Source organism: Mytilus edulis, chromosome 2 (genome assembly GCF_963676685.1).
Source record: "Mytilus edulis chromosome 2, xbMytEdul2.2, whole genome shotgun sequence".
Classification (NCBI taxonomy): domain Eukaryota; kingdom Metazoa; phylum Mollusca; class Bivalvia; order Mytilida; family Mytilidae; genus Mytilus; species Mytilus edulis.
In genome coordinates, this window is record NC_092345.1 from 61,221,307 (window position 1) to 61,243,611 (window position 22,305).

General features: G+C 31.8%; 1 protein-coding gene across 1 annotated transcript in view; it reads left to right on the forward strand.

The window, feature by feature from the left end:
* LOC139512586 (zinc finger protein GLI4-like) overlaps positions 1 to 22,305 on the forward strand; it is a 95,468-nt gene that overhangs the window by 64,757 nt on the left and 8,406 nt on the right. Inside the window, exons 11-20 of the mRNA XM_071300309.1 lie at positions 63 to 316; positions 7,854 to 7,965; positions 8,969 to 9,111; positions 15,489 to 15,638; positions 16,161 to 16,325; positions 16,825 to 16,986; positions 17,504 to 17,593; positions 18,031 to 18,213; positions 20,100 to 20,223; positions 21,782 to 21,859. Coding sequence (XP_071156410.1) covers positions 63 to 316; positions 7,854 to 7,965; positions 8,969 to 9,111; positions 15,489 to 15,638; positions 16,161 to 16,325; positions 16,825 to 16,986; positions 17,504 to 17,593; positions 18,031 to 18,213; positions 20,100 to 20,223; positions 21,782 to 21,859 — 1,461 coding nt within the window. The remainder of the gene's footprint in view (positions 1 to 62; positions 317 to 7,853; positions 7,966 to 8,968; positions 9,112 to 15,488; positions 15,639 to 16,160; positions 16,326 to 16,824; positions 16,987 to 17,503; positions 17,594 to 18,030; positions 18,214 to 20,099; positions 20,224 to 21,781; positions 21,860 to 22,305) is intronic.

Below are 22,305 nucleotides of genomic sequence, written 5' to 3' on the forward strand. Positions count from 1 at the left end.
TTATATGTACTAAAACAAGAAGTAAAGTTATTCAGAGTTGCACTTTTTGTACTTTTTTGCAGCATCCCTGGGAACTGCCAGTCCAGCACATCAGCAACATCCACATAACCCACATAACCCTCATAATCCACACAATCCACACAATCCACATAACCAATATCTACGACAACCTGGTAGTATACCAGGATCACCATTCATGTATCCCATGATGCACCCACCCATGATGGGCCACAACAGTAAAATGCCACAAGCACCAATGATGCCACCTACCTCACAACCTATGATGCATCAAATGCCATCAAAACCAGAACTTTCGGTAAGTAACAGTTTTGGTCTTTAAAGCTAATTTTTGTGAAATGTTTTATGACATGCAATTATTTATCACAGCTTTAACTGCTGGTAGATCATGCTTTTGTAACATTTTACTCTAAATGGAGCATGGCGAAGACTTTCACATACCATAAAAAAAACATACAATTTTGGTTCCAGATAGGACATGTTCTTATAAGACCTTGATTTGTATAGCTCATGGATGACTGTTGAAGTATTTTGATTTTTATGTGGTAATATTTTAACATCATTAGTGTGTATAAAGCATTGGTTAAATGATTAGCCATTCCATTGAAATACAGCTAGGGGATGTAGAGACTTTCAAATCTTCAAAAAACTAGTGTATTAAAGTGCTAATAACTCCAATAAGAAATATTTTGAAAGATTCCAGTGGTAGAATAAGGTAAAATAATGCAAGGAAATTAAAGGTCTCTATAGGTGTCTGGAAAAAATAACAAACATGATGTACTAAGGAATTCATGCTCATCTCCTGCAATGCTGTCCTACCATTTAACCTGTTAGGTTTCTTTTTAGCTCACCTGGCCTGAAGGGCCAAGTGAGCTTTTCTCATCACTTGCCGTCCGTTGTCGTTAACTTTTACAAAAGTCTTCTCTGAAACTACTGGGCCAAATTTAACCAAACTTGGCCACTATCATCATTGGGGTATCTAGTTTAAAAAATGTGTCCGGTGACCCCGCCAACCAACCAAGATGGCCACCATGGCTAAAAATAGAACATAGGGGTAAAATGCAGTTTTTGGCTTATAACTCAAAAACCAAAGCATTTAGAGCAAATCTGACAGGGGTATAATTTTTATCAGATCAAGATCTATCTGCCCTGAAATTTTTAGATGAATCGGACAACCTGTTGTTAGGTTGCTGCCTTTGAATTGGTAATTTTAAGGAAATTTTACTGTTTTTATACGACCGCAAAATTTGAAAAATTTTTCGTCGTATATTGCTATCACGTTGGCGTCGTCGTCGTCGTTGTCGTCGTTGTCCGAATACTTTTAGTTTTCGCACTCTAACTTTAGTAAAAGTGAATGGAAATCTATGAAATTTTAACACAAGGTTTATGACCACAAAAGGAAGGTTGGTATTGATTTTGGGAGTTTTGGTCCCAACATTTTAGGAATTAGGGGACAAAAAGGGCCCAAATAAGCATTTTCTTGGTTTTCGCACTATAACTTTAGTTTAAGTTAATAGAAATCTATGAAATTTTGACACAAGGTTTATGACCACAAAAGAACGGTTGGGATTGATTTTGGGAGTTTTGGTTTCAACAGTTTAGGAATTAGGGGCCAAAAAAGGGCCCAAATAAGCATTATTCTTGGTTTTCGCACAATAACTTTAGTTTAAGTAAATAGAAATCAATGAAATTTAAACACAATGTTAATGACTACAAAAGGAAGGTTGTTTTTGATTTTGGGAGTTTAGGTCCCAACAGTTTAGGAATTAGGGGCCAAAAAGGGACCCAAATAAGCATTTTTCTTGGTTTTCGCACCATAACGTTAGTATAAGTAAATAGAAATCTATGAAATTTAAACACAAGGTTTATGACCATAAAAGGAAGTTGGTATTGATTTTGGGAGTTTTGGTCCCAACAGAATAAGGGGCCCAAAGGGTCCAAAATTAAACTTGTTTGATTTCATCAAAATTGAATAATTGGGGTTCTTTGATATGCCGAATCTAACTGTCATGACTGTGTATGTAGATTCTTAACTTTTGGTCCCGTTTTCAAATTGGTCTACATTAAGGTCCAAAGGGTCCAAAATTAAACTTAGTTTGATTTTGACAAAAAATGAATCAGTTAGGTTCTTTGATATGCTGAATATAAAAATGTACTTAGACTCTTAATTATTGGCCCAGTTTTCAAGTTGGTCCAAATCGGGGTCCAAAATTAAACTTTGTTTGATTTCATCAAAAATTGAATAAATGGGGTTCTTTGATATACCAAATCTAACTGTGTATGTAGATTCTTCATTTTTGGTCCTGTTTTCAAATTGGTCTACACTAAAGTCCAAAGGGTCCAAAATTAAACTTAGTCTGATTTTAACAAAAATTGAAATGTTGGGGTTCTTTGATATGCTGAATCCAAAAATGTACTTAGATTTTTTATTATGGGCCCAGTTTTCAAGTTGGTCCAAATCAGGATCTAAAATTATTATATTAAGTATTGTGCAATAGCAAGTCTTTTCAATTGCACAGTATTGCGCAATGGCAAGAAATATCTAATTGCACAATATTGTGAAATAGCAAATTTTTTTTTAATTAGAGTTATCTTTCTTTGTCCAGAATAGTAAGCAAGAAATATCTAATTGCAAAATATTGTGCAATAGCAAGATTTTTTATACGACCGCAAAATTTGAAAAATTTTTCGTCGTATATTGCTATCACGTTGGCGTCGGCGTCGTCGTCGTCGTCGTCGTCGTCCGAATACTTTTAGTTTTCGCACTCTAACTTTAGTATAAGTAAATAGAAATCAATGAAATTTTAACACAAGGTTTATGACCACAAAAGGAAGGTTGGGATTGATTTTTGGAGTTGAGGTCACAACAGTTTATGAATTAGGGGCCAAAAAGGGGCCCAAATAAGCATTATTTTTGGTTTTTGCACCATAACTTTAGTATAAGTAAATAGAAATCTATGAAATTTAAATACAAGGTTTATGACCATAAAAGGAAGGTTGGGTTTGATTTTGGGAGTTTTGGTCCTAACAGTTTAGGAATAAGGGGCCCAAAGGGTCCAAAATTGAACTTTGTGTGATTTCATCAAAAATTGAATAATTGGGGTTCTTTGATATGCCGAATCTAACTATGTATGTAGATTCTTAATTTTTGGTCCTGTTTTCAAATTGGTCTACATTAAGGTCCAAAGGGTGCAAAATTAAACTTAGTTTGATTTTAACAAAAATTGAATCCTTGGGGTTTTTTGATATGCTGAATTTAAAAATGTACTTAGATTTTTAATTATTGGCCTAGTTTTCAAGTTGGTCCAAATGGGGGTCCAAAATTAAACTTTGTTTGATTTCATCAAAAATTGAATAAATGGGTTCTTTGATATGCCAAATCTAACTGTGTATGTAGATTCTTAATTTTTGGTCCAGTTTTCAAATTGGTCTACATTAAGGTCCAAAGGGTCCAAAATTAAACTAAGTTTGATTTTAACAAAAATTAAATTCTTGGGCTTATTTGATATGCTTTATCTAAATATGTACTTTGATTTTTGATTATGGGCCCAGTTTTCAAGTTGGTCCAAATCAGGATTCCATATCAAGTATTGTGCAATAGCAAGAAATTTTCAATTGCACAGTATTGCACAATAGCAAGAAATATCTAATTGCACAATATTGTGCAATAGCAATTAATTTTCAATTGGAGTTATCTTTCTTTGTATAGAATAGTAGTTGATAATATATGTTGGAAATTTGCCAGACATGACTATGATGTCATTTTCTATTTTTATTTGCCAATAACTTTATGTAAATAACTTCATTGGAAATTTGCCAATATAAAATGTTGCTGATGAAGCTTTTTTTCCTTATCTTATCTAAAATGTTTTTAAATAATGTATGTTGGACATTTGCCAGACATGACTATGATGTCATTTTCTATTTTTATTTGCCAATAACTTTATGTTAATAACTTCATTGGAAATTTGCCAGTATAAAATGTTGCTGATGAAGTTTTTTTTATTGTTTTATACAATAAACAATGTATATTCACTTTTACTACCAACCAATCTTTACCATTCAGTGATAACAAGCACTTTATTTTACATTTTAATATTTTATGATGTATTTAAAAGAGTAGTTATTGTTGCAAACTCCATTAGAAATTTGAATTGATATCAGTTTTGGAGAAAGGGAAACGGGGATGTAAAAAAAAGGGGGGGGTTTAAATTTTTCTCATTTCAGATTTCATAAATAAAAAGAAAATTTCTTCAAACATTTTTTTGAGAGGATTAATATTCAACAGCATAGTGAATTGCTCAAAGGCAAAAAAAAACTTTTAAGTTCATTAGACCACATTCATTCTGTGTCAGAAACCTATGCTGTGTCAACTATTTAATTTTAGATTTAAAAAGTTTGAAGAAGAAATCTTTAATTGATTTGTAAAATCTTGACATTTGTTTTGTGTAAAAAAAAACCATGTAATGTCAAAAATTTGATCACAATCCAAATTCAGAGCTGTATCACGCTTGAATGTTTTGTCCATACTTGCCCCAACTGTTCAGGGTTCGACCCCTGCGGTCGTATAAAGCTGCGCCCTGCGGAGCACCTGGTTTTTAATTGGAGTTATCTTTCTTTGTCCAGAATCAACTTAAATCTTTGTTATATACAATATACAATGTATATTCACTTTTTACTACCAACTGATAAATCAAAATAATCTTTACCATTCAGTGATAACAAGCAGTTTTTTTACATCTTAATATTTTATGATGTATTTAAATGAGTAGTTATTGTTGCAAACTCCATTAGAAATTTTAATTGGGATTAGTTTTGGAATAAGGGAAAGGGGGATGTGATTAAAAAAATTGGGTTCAATTTTTCTCATTTGAAATTTCATAAATAAAAAAGAAAATTTCTTCAAACATTTTTTTGAGAGGATTAATATTCAACAGCATAGTGAATTGCTCTAAGAGAAAACAAAAATTTTAAGTTCATTAGAACACATTCATTCTGTGTCAGAAACCTATGATGTGTCAACTATTTAATCACAATCCAAATTTAGAGCTGAATCCAGCTTGAATGTTGTGTCCATACTTGCCCCAACCGTTCAGGGTTCAACCTCTGCGGTCGTATAAAGCTACGCCCTGCGGAGCATCTGGTTGGTTATTATCTTGAATATTATTATAGATAGAGATAAACTGTAAACAGCAATAATGTTCAGCAAAGTAAGATTTATAAATAAGTTAACATGACCATTTTGGTCATTTGACCCCTTTAGGAGTTATTGCCCTTTATAGTCAATTTTTAACAAATTTTCGTAAATCTTAGTAATCTTTTAGAAAAATCTTCTCCTCTGAAACTACTGGGCCAAATTAAACCAAACTTGGCCACAATCATCATTAGGGTATCTTGTTTAAAAAATGTGTCTGGTAACTCGGCCAACCAACCAAGATGGCCGCCATGGCTAAAAATAGAACATAGGGGTAAAATGCAGTTTTTTGCTTATAACTAAAAAACCAAAGTATTTAGAGCAAATCTGACATGAAGTGAAATTGTTGATCAGGTCGAAATTTATCTGCCCTGGAATTTTCAAATGAATGGTATAACTGATTGTTAGGTTGTTGCCCCTGAATTGGTAATTTTATGGAAATTTTGCTGTTTTTGGTTATTATCTTGAATATTATTATAGATAGAGATAAACTGTAAACAGCAATAATGTACAGCAAAGTAAGGCCTAAAAATAAGTCAACATGAGGCCAAAATTAAAAATATGTTTGTTTCCCCTCCCCCCACCCGGGTCAAAAATAAGCCCCCGGGTCAAAAAATTATTTTCCACAAAAAAATCAAAATTATTTTTTTTCCTGAAAATTATTTGTTTCCATTTTTGGAAAGTGCTTGAAAGCAGAAGGATTGATAATCTAAATAAATACACTCAAATTGAGCACAAACAACTGATAAGTGGCTTGGACTGGACAAGTCAAACCATTCGTGTGACCATGCTATGACAATCACATCCAGTTAAAAAAAAAAAAAAAAAAAGAACCTGCCTTCCTGGTCTGTTTACAAAGGGTAGACCCGGGGGAGGAGAAACAGACATTCTTTTAAATGTGGCCTGACAAAAATGGTCAATTGACCCCCTAAGGAGTTATTGCCCTTCATAGTCAATTTTTAACAATTTTCATAAAATTTGTAGATTTTCACTAACAATTTCCACTGAAACTACTAGTCCAAGTTCATTATAGATTGAGATAATTGTAAGCAGCAAGAATGTTTAGTAAAGTTAGATCTACTGTGAAACACATCACCATCACCAAAACACAATTTTGTCATGAATCCATCTGTGTCCTTTGTTTAATATTCACATAGACCAAGGTGAGCAACACATGCTCTTTAGAGCCTCTAGTTCTCTGGTCAGTTTAAAATATTGTTAAAATCAATTTCTGTTATAGGTGTAATACCACATACCTGTCAACTGACCTGGATTCTGCGGGTGTGACACGAGATTTTCACAATTCTGAGGGATCACCCGGATCACCCGCCAGGTCATTGAAATAACCCGGAAATTCCGAAAATGACCCGATTTCACCCGTATTTCTTAGCCTTGAGATTGATTTTCATAAGTAACATTCCTTTGAAATACCGGCAAATTCGTAATTCTTCCATGAACATGCAGTTCATCTAGCTATGTAAACTGTCAAATTAAGTGACCCATTAAGTGCATGGCTTCACTTGACAGCTTTGGTGTCAAACACACTGTTGATTAACACCAATTACCTTAGCTTTAGGTCGTAAATAAATTGCCCTGTTGTTTTACAAAGATATTTCAACTAAGAGTTACTTCCCCTTATTTGTCACCATTCCAAATTATTCCTTATATTTACGTTTTATGGGTGAAAAAGATTAAATCATAATAATATTAAATTCAAATACATATTGAAAAATAACTTTTCATTATTTTTATACCCTTATACAATTTTTAAAAAAAAGTTGAAAATTATTTTTTACATTTATACTCCTTTAACTGTATTACTATATTTTATTATAGTCTAATTTCCTTCTTTAATGAAAAAAATACTGTGGTTAAAGGCTACATAGTCAATAATCTCAAACATTTAAGAATTACATTAAATTTTAGTGTTTGATGATAGCAGTATTTCTTTTCTAAAAGTAAAGCACATAAGACTGAATTACACACAAATTCATAAAAATCTTTAAAAGTGCAATGAAATAATATTTAAAAAGATTTAAAATGACTTAACAAAGTGAACATGCATTGATGTTTTGGTATCTTTGATATACATTATAAGAAAATGTACCATAAATACTGAAATTCAGCTCGAAAAAGTTTGTACGCGTTATGACCTGAGATTTGATTCTTCAATGCAGGTCATGACCTGCATTTTCATCGTCACAGGTTGACAGGTATGATACCACCATTGATTTTTCCCTATTAGTCTTTGTTAAATTTGCACTTTTCCAAAAAATGTGCAGAATTTATCTTTGTTTCAAATGAATTAATACTTGGCATGAGTAAAGTTTTATTCTGTCCAGTAATATAGAAAAAAAATTCACATAACATTTCATTGCATATGAGGAAATAACCATCACTGAAAGTTAACCAATCAAATTTCTCCCCTTATTTTATCTGTTTACAAGGTTTAGTCACCATGTAACCTCAAGATTACAAATATTCTATAGAAATCCCAAATAAAAAAATAATGGTGCTTTGAAATACCCAAGACATATATTTATGACACAAAAATCTTTTGTACCATGATTTGGTGGTATTAGACCTTATACTAAGAAAGATAACTCTGATTGAAAAAAAAAGTTTTAATTTCACTTTGCAGCCACAAATCTCCACGACAACAAAAGATGCAGGAAGTAGTGTAGTAAGTAGTACTGTTGACCAGACAATAGAGATCAAAAGGTCAAAGGTCAAAAAAGAAAATGAGTGTTCTCGTAAGTTTTTGTAATAAACTAAATACTGTAAATTCAGAAATTATTGCGTGCATTTATTATTGTGATTTTGTCATTTTAGCCTGAAATGCGATTTTAATTTTTACGATTTTGAGAAAAATCCTGTTTAATTCATACAAATAAAATTGAGAATGGTTATGAGGAATGTGTCAAACAGACAACAACCCTACCATGCATGGAAAGTATTTCTAAATGTGAGTTCAAATTATTGTGTTTACAACTCTGTGGCATTTTTCCCATTAATAAAAACCTCGCAATAATTTCTGCATTTACAGTATTGGAACTGTAGTTATTGTTTGACTGACAAGAACATACAGCTTAATGTTAGTACCGCTTTCTATTTCTGTTTCTGAAAGAACAAAATGCCAATGAATTATAAATGGTTATTGTATCCTTGTTAAGCTTCAGGCTATTCTAAGTAAAGTTCTACAAAGCATTTTGTATTTTAGGGTGTAAGGTTCACTTATTTCTAGACCCAGTTGCTAGGGCATATAGTGTTACCCATGTCCCTCTTTCTGTTCTAAAGTTATCACTTGTACCTTTTTGTTCAACAAATATAAATCTCTCTCTCTCTTTGAATCTTTTCTTTATGAGGGATATTTCCAACTTAAAGAGGTTTGAAAAGCTGCTACATATGCTTTAGAATTTTGAATATTTGATATGCAAGTCACTTTCCGACTTTGGATGTTTGAAAAATTTAATCTATGATTATGTATTTTAACTATTAAACTGATTTAGATGTAAATTTGCAGAAAAATGTAGAAATTACCATGAGTATAAACAAAAGGCAATAATGACAAACAAATTAATAGGCCAACAGAGTATGTTCTGATAAAACGTAATTTTGCAGGATTTACATTTTATATTACACGATCAAATTGGTATTCATTAAACATAACAGAGTACAATGTAGCAGGAAAATTGTTTTATCCAATATTTTGAAATTTTATATGATTTTTATTCTTTTTAATCATTGAACATGTAGGACTTGATGATTTCGATGAAGATGAAAAAATGGACAGAAAACCAGATCACATACCTCAGGAAGGGGAACCAGATTTTATAGAAACAAATTGTCATTGGGAAAATTGTTCATCAGAGTTTGATTGTCAGGATGAACTTGTTAAGGTAAGTTTTGTAAAATTTACTGGAACATAATGTCATGATATTTGTGTAAATTTATTTAGGGGTCATCCATAATTGTCAACCATTTTCCTAAGTGTGCAAAACATACCCTTTTTCAGACCCCCCACACTCCCTCAAAAACTGTTCATCAACCATTTTCAGATAATCAATCTGTTTTAATACAAATAAAATCCTGTTTATTTTAGTTTAGTTTGATATAGAAATTTGCATTGAAAATAAACTGAAACGTAAACGTATCTGATTGTTTTACTTAGTTACATCTATCTGTGATAGTGCGGTGACTGAAGGCAGATTTTTTAAAATTTAATCTCCCCACCGAACACACACCTATAGTTGTCGTCACGTAAAATTGGCACCATGTTTTTTGTTAAAAAAATTTTAAATATCAGCCGCGTTTACTCAAGATGATGTTTTTCTTTTAGCGGAAGTAAAATCCTGTCCAAAAATCCTCTACTGTCCTACCTTTTATTGTGTTTGCACTGTATAATCCTGACCTTCACATTTTTCAAGATTATTTACATTGTATAACCGCCATCTTGGTTTCTATGAGGGTCCCTTATTCCATAACATTCATTACTCTCCGGTAATATCATTGTCATTGATGATACAATTTCCCGCGCTTTTTACGTAAAGATGACGAAAAGCTCCGAGAGACACAAGAAAATGGAGAGCACGTGGAACTCCACGGCAACACTTCCGGTAATAACAATGTCGGATTACACCATACAAATTAATCTTGGATTATGTGAAGGTCAGGATTATACAGTGCAAACACAATAAAAGGTAGGACAGTAGTTGATTTTTGGAATGATATTTGATTCCGCTAATTGAAAAACATGATCTTTAGTAAACGCGGTCGATATTTAAGAAAATTTTGACAAAAAACATGGTGCCAATTTTACGTGACGGCGACTATACATAATATATCATTGGAAAGAGAAAATCGTGTACTATAATAATATGCCTGTCGTCAGGACTTGATATGGTCACATCTTTTTTAAATTGAGGTTAAAGGTCATATGTAAGAATCTGTGAAAATTTGGGAGGGTTTCAATTTTGACATTTTTTTCTATTTCTAAACTCTACCTGAATACAAATGAAACTGTTTTGGCTTTAATAATGTTTGTTATTATACATAAACCTTAATCATTGAGATTTTTTTATCCAAAAAAATCCTAAAACGACGTTTTATAAACAAAACTTCAAAAATCAAGTTTTCAACCTATAAAATGTTTAGAGCACCTTAACCTTATAAAAAATATCAATTTCAGGTAAAAATCAAGTGTCATGCAGGACAATACTTTAAAATTATTTTTTAAACTATCATAGTGGGTGAGGTATCAAACCAAAGCCATAGAACACTACAGTCAAATATGACCTCAAATTGAATTTGCGGATACTTCAGGTTTTTTTATAGACTACTCGTTGCTTTCTTTTTTTTCTCCAATTATTACTGCTACCATAGTATTATCTTTTGTGGTGTATTTAAGTCTGGTTAATATCTATTACATTATAGGTTTTGTAACTATATCCCCCCTTTTTTCCCTTGCAACGTACCACAAACTTCAAAAGTATTCCATATAAAAAAAGATGTGATATGATTGCAATTGAGACAACTCTCCAAATGAGATCAAATGAGACATAAAACAATTATAGGTCCCGTACGGGCTTCAACAATGAGTAAAATTCATACTGCATAGTCTTCAATTCCCGAAATGAATAATGTAGAACAAACAAAAAATCTAACGGCCTGATTAATGTACAAAATAAATAAGAAAGAAACAAATATAGTATATATAAAAAAAAAAAAAAAAACGACAAACACTGCATTACCGTCTCGTGACTTGAAACAGACACATACAGATAGTGGCGGGGTTTAACTTTTTTAAGAGCACGCCAACACTCCCCTAACCTCGGGGGTGGGGGCTGGAACCGTGTGTACCAGTGCAACAAGCTTTATACCAAATCAACCGTTATCTCCATCATCTTCATTTTCATCAACCGTCACAAGACATGTTTTAATATTTCTACACATTTCACTCATGGCCACAGGTCTGCACCTGAAAGGTTCTGCTCAAAGCAAACACGTTATTTTGAGTTTTTCTTTACAAGTACAGACAAGGTATTGTAGGAAGTCCGAAGACATTTGCTCCTAAAAGAAACCAGCTTCAAACCATCCCTATCAATTCATCCAAGATTTAACAGAGATCTAAAAGGGGGTTAAGGAAGGTGTGATGACATCCATATGCTTGTCTGCAAAGGTGCTGGGGAAACATTAGTGTTGGATAATCGGTTGAAATTACCAACTGATTATCTATTACAATCGGTTGACAGCAACCAACCGACTATCGGTTATAATCGCATCATAATACCTTGCCCTTTTTTTTTTTAAATGAAATCATGCATTTAGTCTCATTGTACATGTCTAATGTGTATATTCCATATCATTGCAGAGTTTATATATTCATATTTGATCTTTTGTTTCCTTTTCATATTCTGGCGTACTAAATTATAATCCTGGTACCTTTGATAATTATCTATTTAGCAGTTAAAACAATGAATTAATAAGAATCAAGATTCATATTGAACATATTTTATCTCATTATTACAACATTAATTACCAACAGTGAGTCAGTGACACTAACATTTCTAAATTTCAATGGTGTAACTCACAAAACAATTTCAATAACATAGCTGTATGAACATTTGAATGCTTCTAATTAAGAAAATATATATAAAGTTTTTAACTTTAAGAAATTCAAAATTAACAGAAAAAAATAAAACAATGCATTTGCATTATAATATATACAGTAAACAAAGAGGATTAAGCCAATGTCTGTTAATTCGTGTTGAATGCTTTTTTTCACTTTTGTGATCGTTATTTTCTGTCAATTGTGCCATTCGTGCGTCTGAACTTATAATTGCAAGAATGCGGAATTATTACATTGTTGAACCGTATCCGATTCGTGATTCTTATATTTATAAATGGCGGACAAATTTCGGAAAATTTACAAAAATAAACGATGTTTGGCAAGCAATTTGGAAAGGAATATGACGTATTTGATGCTACAAATGGATAAAACATTAACAAAAGGCAATTTGCAACACGTTCTAACGAAGCAAAGAAATTATTTTGTCTAAAATCAGAATGATTTGTACGCTCTCAAGTAACAAGTACCGGTATTCAGTGAAAGAAAGTATTTCATACAAAGTTATTAATCTTAAATAACATTCCATCAATCTGCAAATTTATAATCAATGCTTTTGTCACGTTTTTCAAGAAGGAAATTGGTTATGTCTTTAATTATAGGATGTTTGACATTGTTATTGTCATCGACTGATATTTTTTGTTATTATTTGTTTGACTGCGCATATAAAACGCAATCCGTAAACGGACCGGAAGTTGATAAGCTAAAAGTCCGGAAACTTTAACGACAATCGATTGAACAAAATGCCAATCGATTATCGACATCGCCAGGCCCAACCAACTGATTTCCGACTTATTCCGATCATCGGAACAACACTAGGAAACATTATACGAGACGGACACACTATCTAGAATTCGCTCAATTTCATGGTTGGCAACACATTAGATAGCGTCGCACTTTACTTTAAGAAGCATAAAATCCATTGGCATTCAATGTTTCAACAAGGTGTTTTTAACCAAACTCATGGTACATTTGTAAAGCCAATCCTAAATGAAAAGGAGTTAAACAAAAACGATTGCCTCAACAATTGCTTAGCATTTTCACAATTTCCTGAGAATAGTGTTGGCTGTATGCAGTTTCATTGAGTAACCATAGAATGAATTGCAATAAATACGAAGGCATTGACTGATTTAAGAAGGAAGAGACAATTCATCCGAAGTTGGGTAGTCTTCTTTAGAGTTTCGATGTCTTTTCTAAGTAAACCTGCAGCGGAATGAAATATCTGTCCGTTATTTGTGTCTATTACAGTTGACATTGAGATTTTGAGGTCAGTTTTCAATTGACTAGAAGCTTGTATGGCATCTTAAATAGTTATTTTGATACTAAATATTATGTTATATTTGCCTTGAACTTGTGGAAGTTGTTTGACAACTGAATTTCTATAGAAATACATGTAAATGAGTTTAGACTGCATTTTACATGTAGAATATTTTAAATTAGAATCAGCCGGAAGAAATGATCTATATTTATCAAGTAACGGTGTCATGAGGAATGACCATTAAATCGTTGTCAATAGCCAAAATAAAATTAGTAAAAGCAGTATCGTGTTATGAGATATCTGCTTCCACGGGTTTGGATTTATTTTTGTTTGTCGTTTTTGGCAAATAATTTGTAACCAAAATGACAGAGTGCTTGAAGTTTAAAAGATGAACGGGAAACTATTTCAACTTTAACTTTATCAGACACGAATAAAACATTTTTAATACGCTCATCTGATTCAAATTTGAGTAATTTTTTATCTTTCTAAAATGTTTTGTTGCAACAAAATATACAAGCGCTCCAGTTGAACGACGTCATTTCTAGAACGTGTACAAACGCCCGAAGCTAAGGGACAACAGTCAGATAATTGTATGTCGTCATTAAATATCAGACTAGAAGCTTCCTCGCTCTAAAAGGGGGACAAATATGTTTACTTGTGTAAGTTTTGTAGCATGAACGATGATAAACTGCCTGCACGGAATTCTTCAAATTAACAGCTATCGCATGAAATATCTTGATGTTCACCTCATCCAATCTTTTATGCAATGCAGATACAAAAATTGACTTCCCTAAACAGGTAAATTGACTGTTTTTATTTGGCATATTATGCGCTGCAAAGGACTTGACATATCACGGAATATTTACTGAAACTATCCATCAATTATTTTGATTTTACAATAAGACTTTTCTGACAAAGTATATTTGATGTTAACGAAAAAACATAGAATATAAACATATACAAACAAAGTATGTGGCATATATCAGTGCACTTTAATTGAAAATATGTGTATATAATAGCGAAAAAGGTAGCAATTTCATATATCATTTGAGATCAAATTATTGACTAATACACAAAATGTGACGGAAGGCAAGTGATTGAGTTCCGTGTTGAAATTGAAGATTTTTACTCCATTCTTTTTCCATTGGTTTCTTAAGTTTTTTTTTTCATATTTTGGTTCCGAAATTTTTATCACTTATTAGTTTTATTAAATACTATATGCTTAAAATATTATGGGATAATTTTTATTACTACTATGAAGGAGAAACTAAAGTTTGAGTCTGAATTTGCAATTAAAATTACCTCAATTTTAAATAGTCTAAACTTCGCAAATTTTATAGATTAGAAGAAAATAAAATACTGAATAGAATATTTTGACATATAAAAACAGCTTCAGGAAAAACTATTTGAATTGAATGAAAGCAAACAAACACATTTTTTTCATTTTGAAAAGGCGGGTTGAAACTCTCAAATATACTACCAGTCATTAAAACGACTTTTTAGAAAAAAGTGATCATACGAAATTCTGACGACAGGGCAAAAACTAAAGAAGACATGTTTGTCTTTAAGTTAAGACCATTTTTAGCCGTGTGTTATTTGGGGAGATTAAACTCGCGATCTAGACAACTTTTTACACTTCTGTCACCGCTTGTGTTTTGTCAGAATAAAAATTAAAAAAAAACAAATAAAAATACCATTTTGTTGTTTTGTTGGTTTTAATGAATGGGATAGATGTATTTACACGCAGATTATATATACCAAGAAATTACATGAAAAAATTATGGAAATAAAAAAAAATTGTATTGTAAACATGGTAAAAATGTTGATTTTTCAACTAGCTCCCCTCAAGTGTACGTTTTGTACACTTAGGAAAATGGTTGACAATTATGGACCCCTAACATTGTTTCTGGTAAAAACATAACCTAGTCTTAATTAAAAATAAAGAATTAAAAAGTTGTTTAAGAAACATCATAAAAGATTTGAATAACAAATACATTTCAGAGTAGTTTAAGATAGGGAAAAAAACATTAGCCTATGGCTTAAATATTGTATTATTTGATGGAGATATTATTGATGTATACTAAAACGGTTAGCCAAAGTTGGCTTGTTTGATTAGTAATAAGGTCATAAAGTTATAACTACAGCCATCAAACAATAGATCAATATGTAAGAAGACAATTATGTCATTGTCATTCAAATGCTGATGTAAAGAAATGAAACTAAGATTCTAATTGTTTTATAAGAAATGATGAAAAACACTTGTAGAACACTTTACACATTGGTCATGTAACTTTAAAAAAAAAAAACATCTTAACAGAATTGACATTAATGTTTCATTGATGACAATTAAATGCTTAATTGGATTGTATTTTATAATGCCAATATTTTTGTAGCATATCAACATAGATCACATTCAGGCCAACAAGAAATCCTTTGTATGTCGGTGGAAAGAATGTAACCGTGAGGAGAAACCATTTAAAGCTCAGTATATGTTAGTTGTTCATATGAGGAGACATACTGGAGAAAAACCACACAAGTGTACTGTAAGTAGAACTGTCATTAGTTAAAAATCTTGTCTTCTTTATCAAATGTGTACAAATATGAAGTACAGACGATCTTTTCCAACAAAGTTTTCATCTGTTAATAAATAATTCTTTTTCTGCCAAAATGCTGCTTCTTTTCTATTATACCAAAATTACAATCCCTTTTAAAAGAAACAAAGAGGAAGCAATGTGACTGTAAAAACTATTATTATACTTGGGGACAAAACTTTAAAGGCAAGATAAGCAAATCATTTAATAAGAGTGAGAAAGAAGTAAAAGCATTTCTTTTAGTATATGTGCTATCAAACATAATTAGCAGTAAACAAATATTGGTGTAACAAAAATGACATAGGATATGTGTACAACAGGGCAATAAAATAAAGCTTATTTAAAATTTTGAAGTCAAACTAATTGAGAATTATAATTTATATCCTAAGGGCAGAGTTCACTGGAGAGGTTATATTACTGATAGACATAGAAAGTGTTGTTGAAACTTGAGATTAAATTTGTTATATTTTGCAGTTCGAAGGCTGTTCTAAAGCTTACTCAAGGCTAGAAAATCTAAAGACTCATCTTCGATCCCATACCGGTGAAAAACCTTACATGTGTGAATTTCCTGGGTGTACTAAAGCATTTAGTAATGCATCTGACAGAGCCAAACATCAGAACAGGACTCATTCTAATGCTGTAAGTAGTAAGGATGTAATTAATAGTGTTATGAGTGCCAATGAGACAACTCTCCATCTACTGTACCTTTTAAGGAAACAATTATAGGTCAAAGTATGGCCTTCAACACGAAGCCTTGGATCACAAGGAAAAGCAAGCTATTAAGGACTTCAAAAATGACTAGTTTAAAACCATTCTATTGGGAAAACCAATGGTCTAATCTATAAAAAAAACCTAAAAACAAAAAACACTTATGAACCACATCAACAGCATTCATTGAAACTCATAACTCAATAAAAAAAAAATACATGTATATGTTTTTACTTTCTCAATGAGTTGAATATACCCTACTACTTAGTACTTTCCTTAGACTTTTTAACATATTTTATTCAAGGGTCATTAATGAGTCTTCTGAAGATGAACCATGTGTTTGCTGTACAAAATTTTAAATCTAGTATTTATGATTATTCAATGCAACAAAGTACAACCTGTATCAGTTATGTAACAATATGTATTTCAGAAACCATATGTCTGTAAAGCAATAGGTTGTACAAAACGTTACACAGACCCAAGTTCTCTGAGGAAACATGTAAAAACTGTTCATGGACCTGACTTCTATGCCAACAAGAAACACAAAGGGGACGGTACTTGTAAGAAAGAAATGAAAGAAGAAGGTGATCAGGTAGGTGAACCGTAATTACCATACAATGGATAGTGTTGTAAAGTTGTTGAAATTGGGGTAAGGTAAATATTATTGAAGGTGTTAAAAATTGTTTTTACTGTTCTCCAGTTATGTCCCTTTATAAACGGTAGTTTACTCTTGCATTACTATTATGAACCTTATTCATAATGCTTATTACCATCAAACACATATCAAATTTTAATTTTAGTTGCGTGCCCACTATACAAATACCAATATGAACATAAATACTTATTCACCAATTATCGTCTCATTAAGGGCATGTTACAAAAATTGATTATAACTGTAAATACCCAAGTTATGGAACAGTAAAGTTATCTAGAGAAATTATATAATAAATGTAAAAAATTGTAAAGTCTTTTTGTAGTTATCCTTATTTTTATAAAGATTCTGCTTAATGTTTCTTAGACAAAAACTCGAGAAAAAAGACCACATTTTCAACCAAAAAATAGTAGAAATCAACAATTACCCTTTGAATAATGTTGTTGATTATTTATAGGACAATGAAAAAGAAGAAGGTAACAATAAGATGGAGGAATGTCTGACTGTCACACCACTACAAGCTGCTGGAGAGAGACGTAGATCTCAGGTATGCCGTCGTGTAACATTAATATCAACTAACGCAAATGCTGGAAAATCTTATTTTAATGTGTCTTAAGAACTTAATTATTACATTGTAGTCCCCTTCCGACAAAGTCAAAGTGGACTTAAGGTTTCCACTCTGTCTGTCTCTAAAAATGCTATGATATAATTTAGGTTTCCTTTGTTTCACAAGCAAATAAAAAAGGAAGGAAAAAAAATTGATTTCACCAGGACTGATTGTTGTAAAATTTTGAAAAATTTATGATAGCATATTTTAAAATCCTAAATCCTCATAATATTTTTCATCTATATGTTTGAAATGAAGTACCGTCTGTTATTTTCAAGTAAAATAGACATCACACTTGTTGTAAGCAATTATTTTATGAAACTCATTATTAAGAATTAATTTATGGAAGTTGACCTTTATGAATTCCCTATTTACAGGACAATGTTGGAAGTACTGTATCCCATCAACAGCCTTCACCTCAGAGCAGTCCAGAGGTCAATGTCACATGTAACATGCAACCAGACTTGATAGAGGACCACATAAACTCACAGAGCATTACCACAGACCATGGGATGGAAGAGGAAGAGGATGTGGATATACCAGAGCCAGACGAAGCAGAAGTAAGTTCCATGACTGTAGATGTTACCAACAACAAAACAACTCTCTAATAATTACTACAATTCGAAATAATTGCAATGATTATATTGTCGTGAAAAATGCAACAGGGTTATAATAAAAAAAATAATCAAAATAATTTAAACTTGCATAGTGAAATTATTAGGGCCTCGCCAAAGGCGGGTCGCCCTATAGTGATCAGTCTGTCCGTCCGTCCGTCCGTCCGTCTGTCTGTCCGTCCGTCCGTCCGTCCGTAACACTTTGTGTCCGCTCCATATCTAGAGAACCATTATGATTTCATACTTTATACTTTACATGTTTATTAACCACCACCAGAGGGCGTGTCATGATGTATGTACAACTTCCTAGGTCAAAGGTCAAGGTAAAAAAACTTTGGTTTCAGTTGACAACCCTGTGTCCTGTGGTGAAGATCGTGTCCGCTCTATATCTTGAGAACCGTTATGATTTCAAAGTTTATACTTGACATGTATATGAACCAACACCAGAGGGTGTGTCATAATTTATAAACGACTGCCTAGGGCAAAGTTCAAGGTCAAAAACTTTGGTTTCAGTTGACAACCCCATGTCCTGTGGTGAAGAGCGTGTCCGCTTTATATCTTGAGAACCGTTATGATTTCAAAGTTTATACTTGACATGTATATGAACCAACACCAGAGGGTGTGTCATAATTTATGAACGACTGCCTAGGGCAAAGTTCAAGGTCAAAAACTTTGGTTTCAATTGACAACCCTGTGTCCTGTGGTGAAGATCGTGTCCGCTCTATATCTTGAGAACCGTTATGATTTCAAAGTTTATACTTGACATGTTTATGAACCAACACCAGAGGGTGTGTCATAATTTATAAACGACTGCCTAGGGCAAAGTTCAAGGTCAAAAACTTTGGTTTCAGTTGACAACCCCATGTCCTGTGGTGAAGAGCGTGTCCGCTTTATATCTTGAGAACCGTTATGATTTCAAAGTTTATACTTGACATGTATATGAACCAACACCAGAGGGTGTGTCATAATTTATGAACGACTGCCTAGGGCAAAGTTCAAGGTCAAAAACTTTGGTTTCAATTGACAACCCTGTGTCCTGTGGTGAAGATCGTGTCCGCTCTATATCTTGAGAACCGTTATGATTTCAAAGTTTATACTTGACATGTTTATAAACCAACACCAAAGGGTGTGTCATAATTTATTTATAACTTCCTAGGTCAAAGGTCAAGGTCAAAAACTTTGATTTCAGTTGACAAACCCATGTCCTATGGTAAAGATACAATTTTTTAATGCACATTATTCACAGCGGGGCCCACAGAGATGGCTCCCATCTCAATGATATCTAGTTATATCAAATTAAGAGGATTTTTCTCAATATCACAAAAATTAAAATCGCATTTTAGTCTTAAATGAAATAATCGCAATAATAAATGCAGGCAATAAATTCTGAATTGACAGTATTCAGTAACAGATAATGTAAAATTCTTGATTTAATATCGTTTTTATTTCATTGATATATAAAAAAATAAATGGTATGACGGCCAATGAGACAACTCTCCACCAGAGACTAAATGACATGGAAGTAAGCAACAATAGGTTAACAAACATCCTGCAACAATGAGCAAATCTTAAACTGCATAGCAAACTATAAAAAAGGTCTGAAATGACAATTAAATACCAACACAGGACAACAACTAAGTTAATGACTCCTGATTTGGGACAGGCACATTAAATCAAGTTGTAACTAAAAAATTAAGAAATTGAATTAAGTGAGCAATGGATAAGGGAGGCAAGCTTTAAAAATATGTCAGGTTTGAAACACACTTACAAAAAATATTTGTTGTTTAATTATATTTTGTGAACATTACTAAATAAATAAATTTTCTTTCTAGGTTCCAGGCAGTGGGTCATCATTAATAACCAGAACTAATAGATTAAATTCACAACTTTCAATGCAAACTAAAAACAGATTGTCAGGCAAAAGTCAACTGCCTACCATCACAAGCCAGGAAAATAGTAAGTCTATTTTGTATTCACCACATCAAAAAATTGCTACAATATAGTCAAACTTCAGCAAAACTAAAAATAAAAAAAAAAATTCATTTAATTTGAAATTGCACTTATATATATTTTATATTCTTTGGAATCAATGTCAATATTTTATATTCTTTGGAATCAATGTCAATATTTTATATTCTTTGGAATCAATGTCAATATTTTATATTCTTTGGAATCAATGTCAATATTTTATATTCTTTGGAATCAATGTCAATATTTTATATTCTTTGGAATCAATGTCAATATTTTATATTCTTTGGAATCAATGTCAATATTTTATATTCTTTGGAATCAATGTCAATATTTTATATTCTTTGGAATCAATGTCAATATTTTATATTCTTTGGAATCAATGTCAATATTTTGCATTTTTGGAACAAATCCTGTTACAACAGACAGGAAAAATAGTTCATATTTTGAAAGAGATTAAAAGTACCATTAAATTGAGTTAAGGTAAAGAAGACGCTGGGATAAGAAATTCAAAACAGACTGAAATGCAAAGAAAGAAACATTTATTAAAGGAGTAGGTCCAGTAAGGGCTGATTTTGGCCCCAAATTTCAGGTTCATCTGATAAAAGATTTTGGACACTTTTTAAACACTTAAGTATCTACTTTAAAGATAATATTAATTTATGTGAAAGATTTGAACTGATTTAGTCATTAAGACGCTCATATTCAAGCTTAAATGTTATAAATCTATTAAATATGCCATAAGATGTCACTTTTCAGATGGTTTTTGTCAAAAATGAAAGTAGCTGCATCTGTGTTCATCCTCAATCTTTATATATGTTATGTATTATCATCAAATACAACTTACATTTAAGTATTAAGATGAACATGAAAACCACATCCATTTAAGACGGAAACCGTCTAAAAATTAGCTCAAATACAAAAATTATGAAGATTTCAGTAATTTAGCATGACAAAATGATGCTAGTACTTAATAAATATGCATTGTATTGTCAAAAACAGCCCATATGTATGTAACAGAAGTATTCTACTTTCCAATAAATAGGTAAAAGTTTACATTCTAACAATTTTGTAAAACTGTTATATTTTGGGGCCAAAAATGGGTCTTACTGAACCTACTCCTTTCTTTAAGGTTGGACAGCCATGTGTTACACACACACATGATTTGGATAAATATATTAATACACATGACTTGTTTAAATGTATTTTATGTTTCCTACAAAGAATTTGAAAGATCAGAGGAAATTGTATACTTGGATCAGAGCAGAAGAGAACATAATTAATGTTTGCAATTAGGAATTTTATCTAATTCTGAAAAGATAACTTAGTAGAGGACACTTTTGAAGCAACTAAAAAGTGGAAAACTAGACATTGTAAAACATGAACTACAGATGGAACATGAGAATAGAAGTATAATCAAGTGTGATTGTCCTAATTTTTTTTTTCTCTTAATTTGTTATTCAACAACATAGATCTTTTTTCATCTTAATACCAGTATTGTATGTATAGTATTGCACTAAAATATCTTTATTTTTTTTTTAAATAGTTAACCAAATGACTGACCTGACTGATTTAAAAAGTCTACAGAAAAGACCACAGCATAAAAGTATTACGGATCTTAAAAGTAAGTGTAAATACAGTCTCTCCGTCAAAAAACTTCCCTGGTACTCTGAGTACAAAATTTGTGCTTATAACACAAAATTCAGTATTTTGATTGGTTGATTTGTGAGTCTGAGTACAAAAATCATGCTCTTAAAGTTTTATGACCGCAAAAAAATAAAAATAGTTTTAAATCAACTATTTCTTTGAAAAGCATTTGTAATTTGATTTTTTACAAATTTTGAGCTGATGATGTTATGTCTCAATTACTTTTTATATTTCTAGTAAAACATTTAAGTGCTTCTGCCTTGCTAACCAAAGTTGGAGGGTTTGTAGTTCTGTTTTCAAAATAATCATGTTTGCAAATTTTGACTTTTATTATTTGTAAAAGTTTATCTACATCATTTAACTAGAAAAAGCTATGGTTGGGTTATGTGCATGATTTTCATCTCTGAATGATAGTTTTGATGT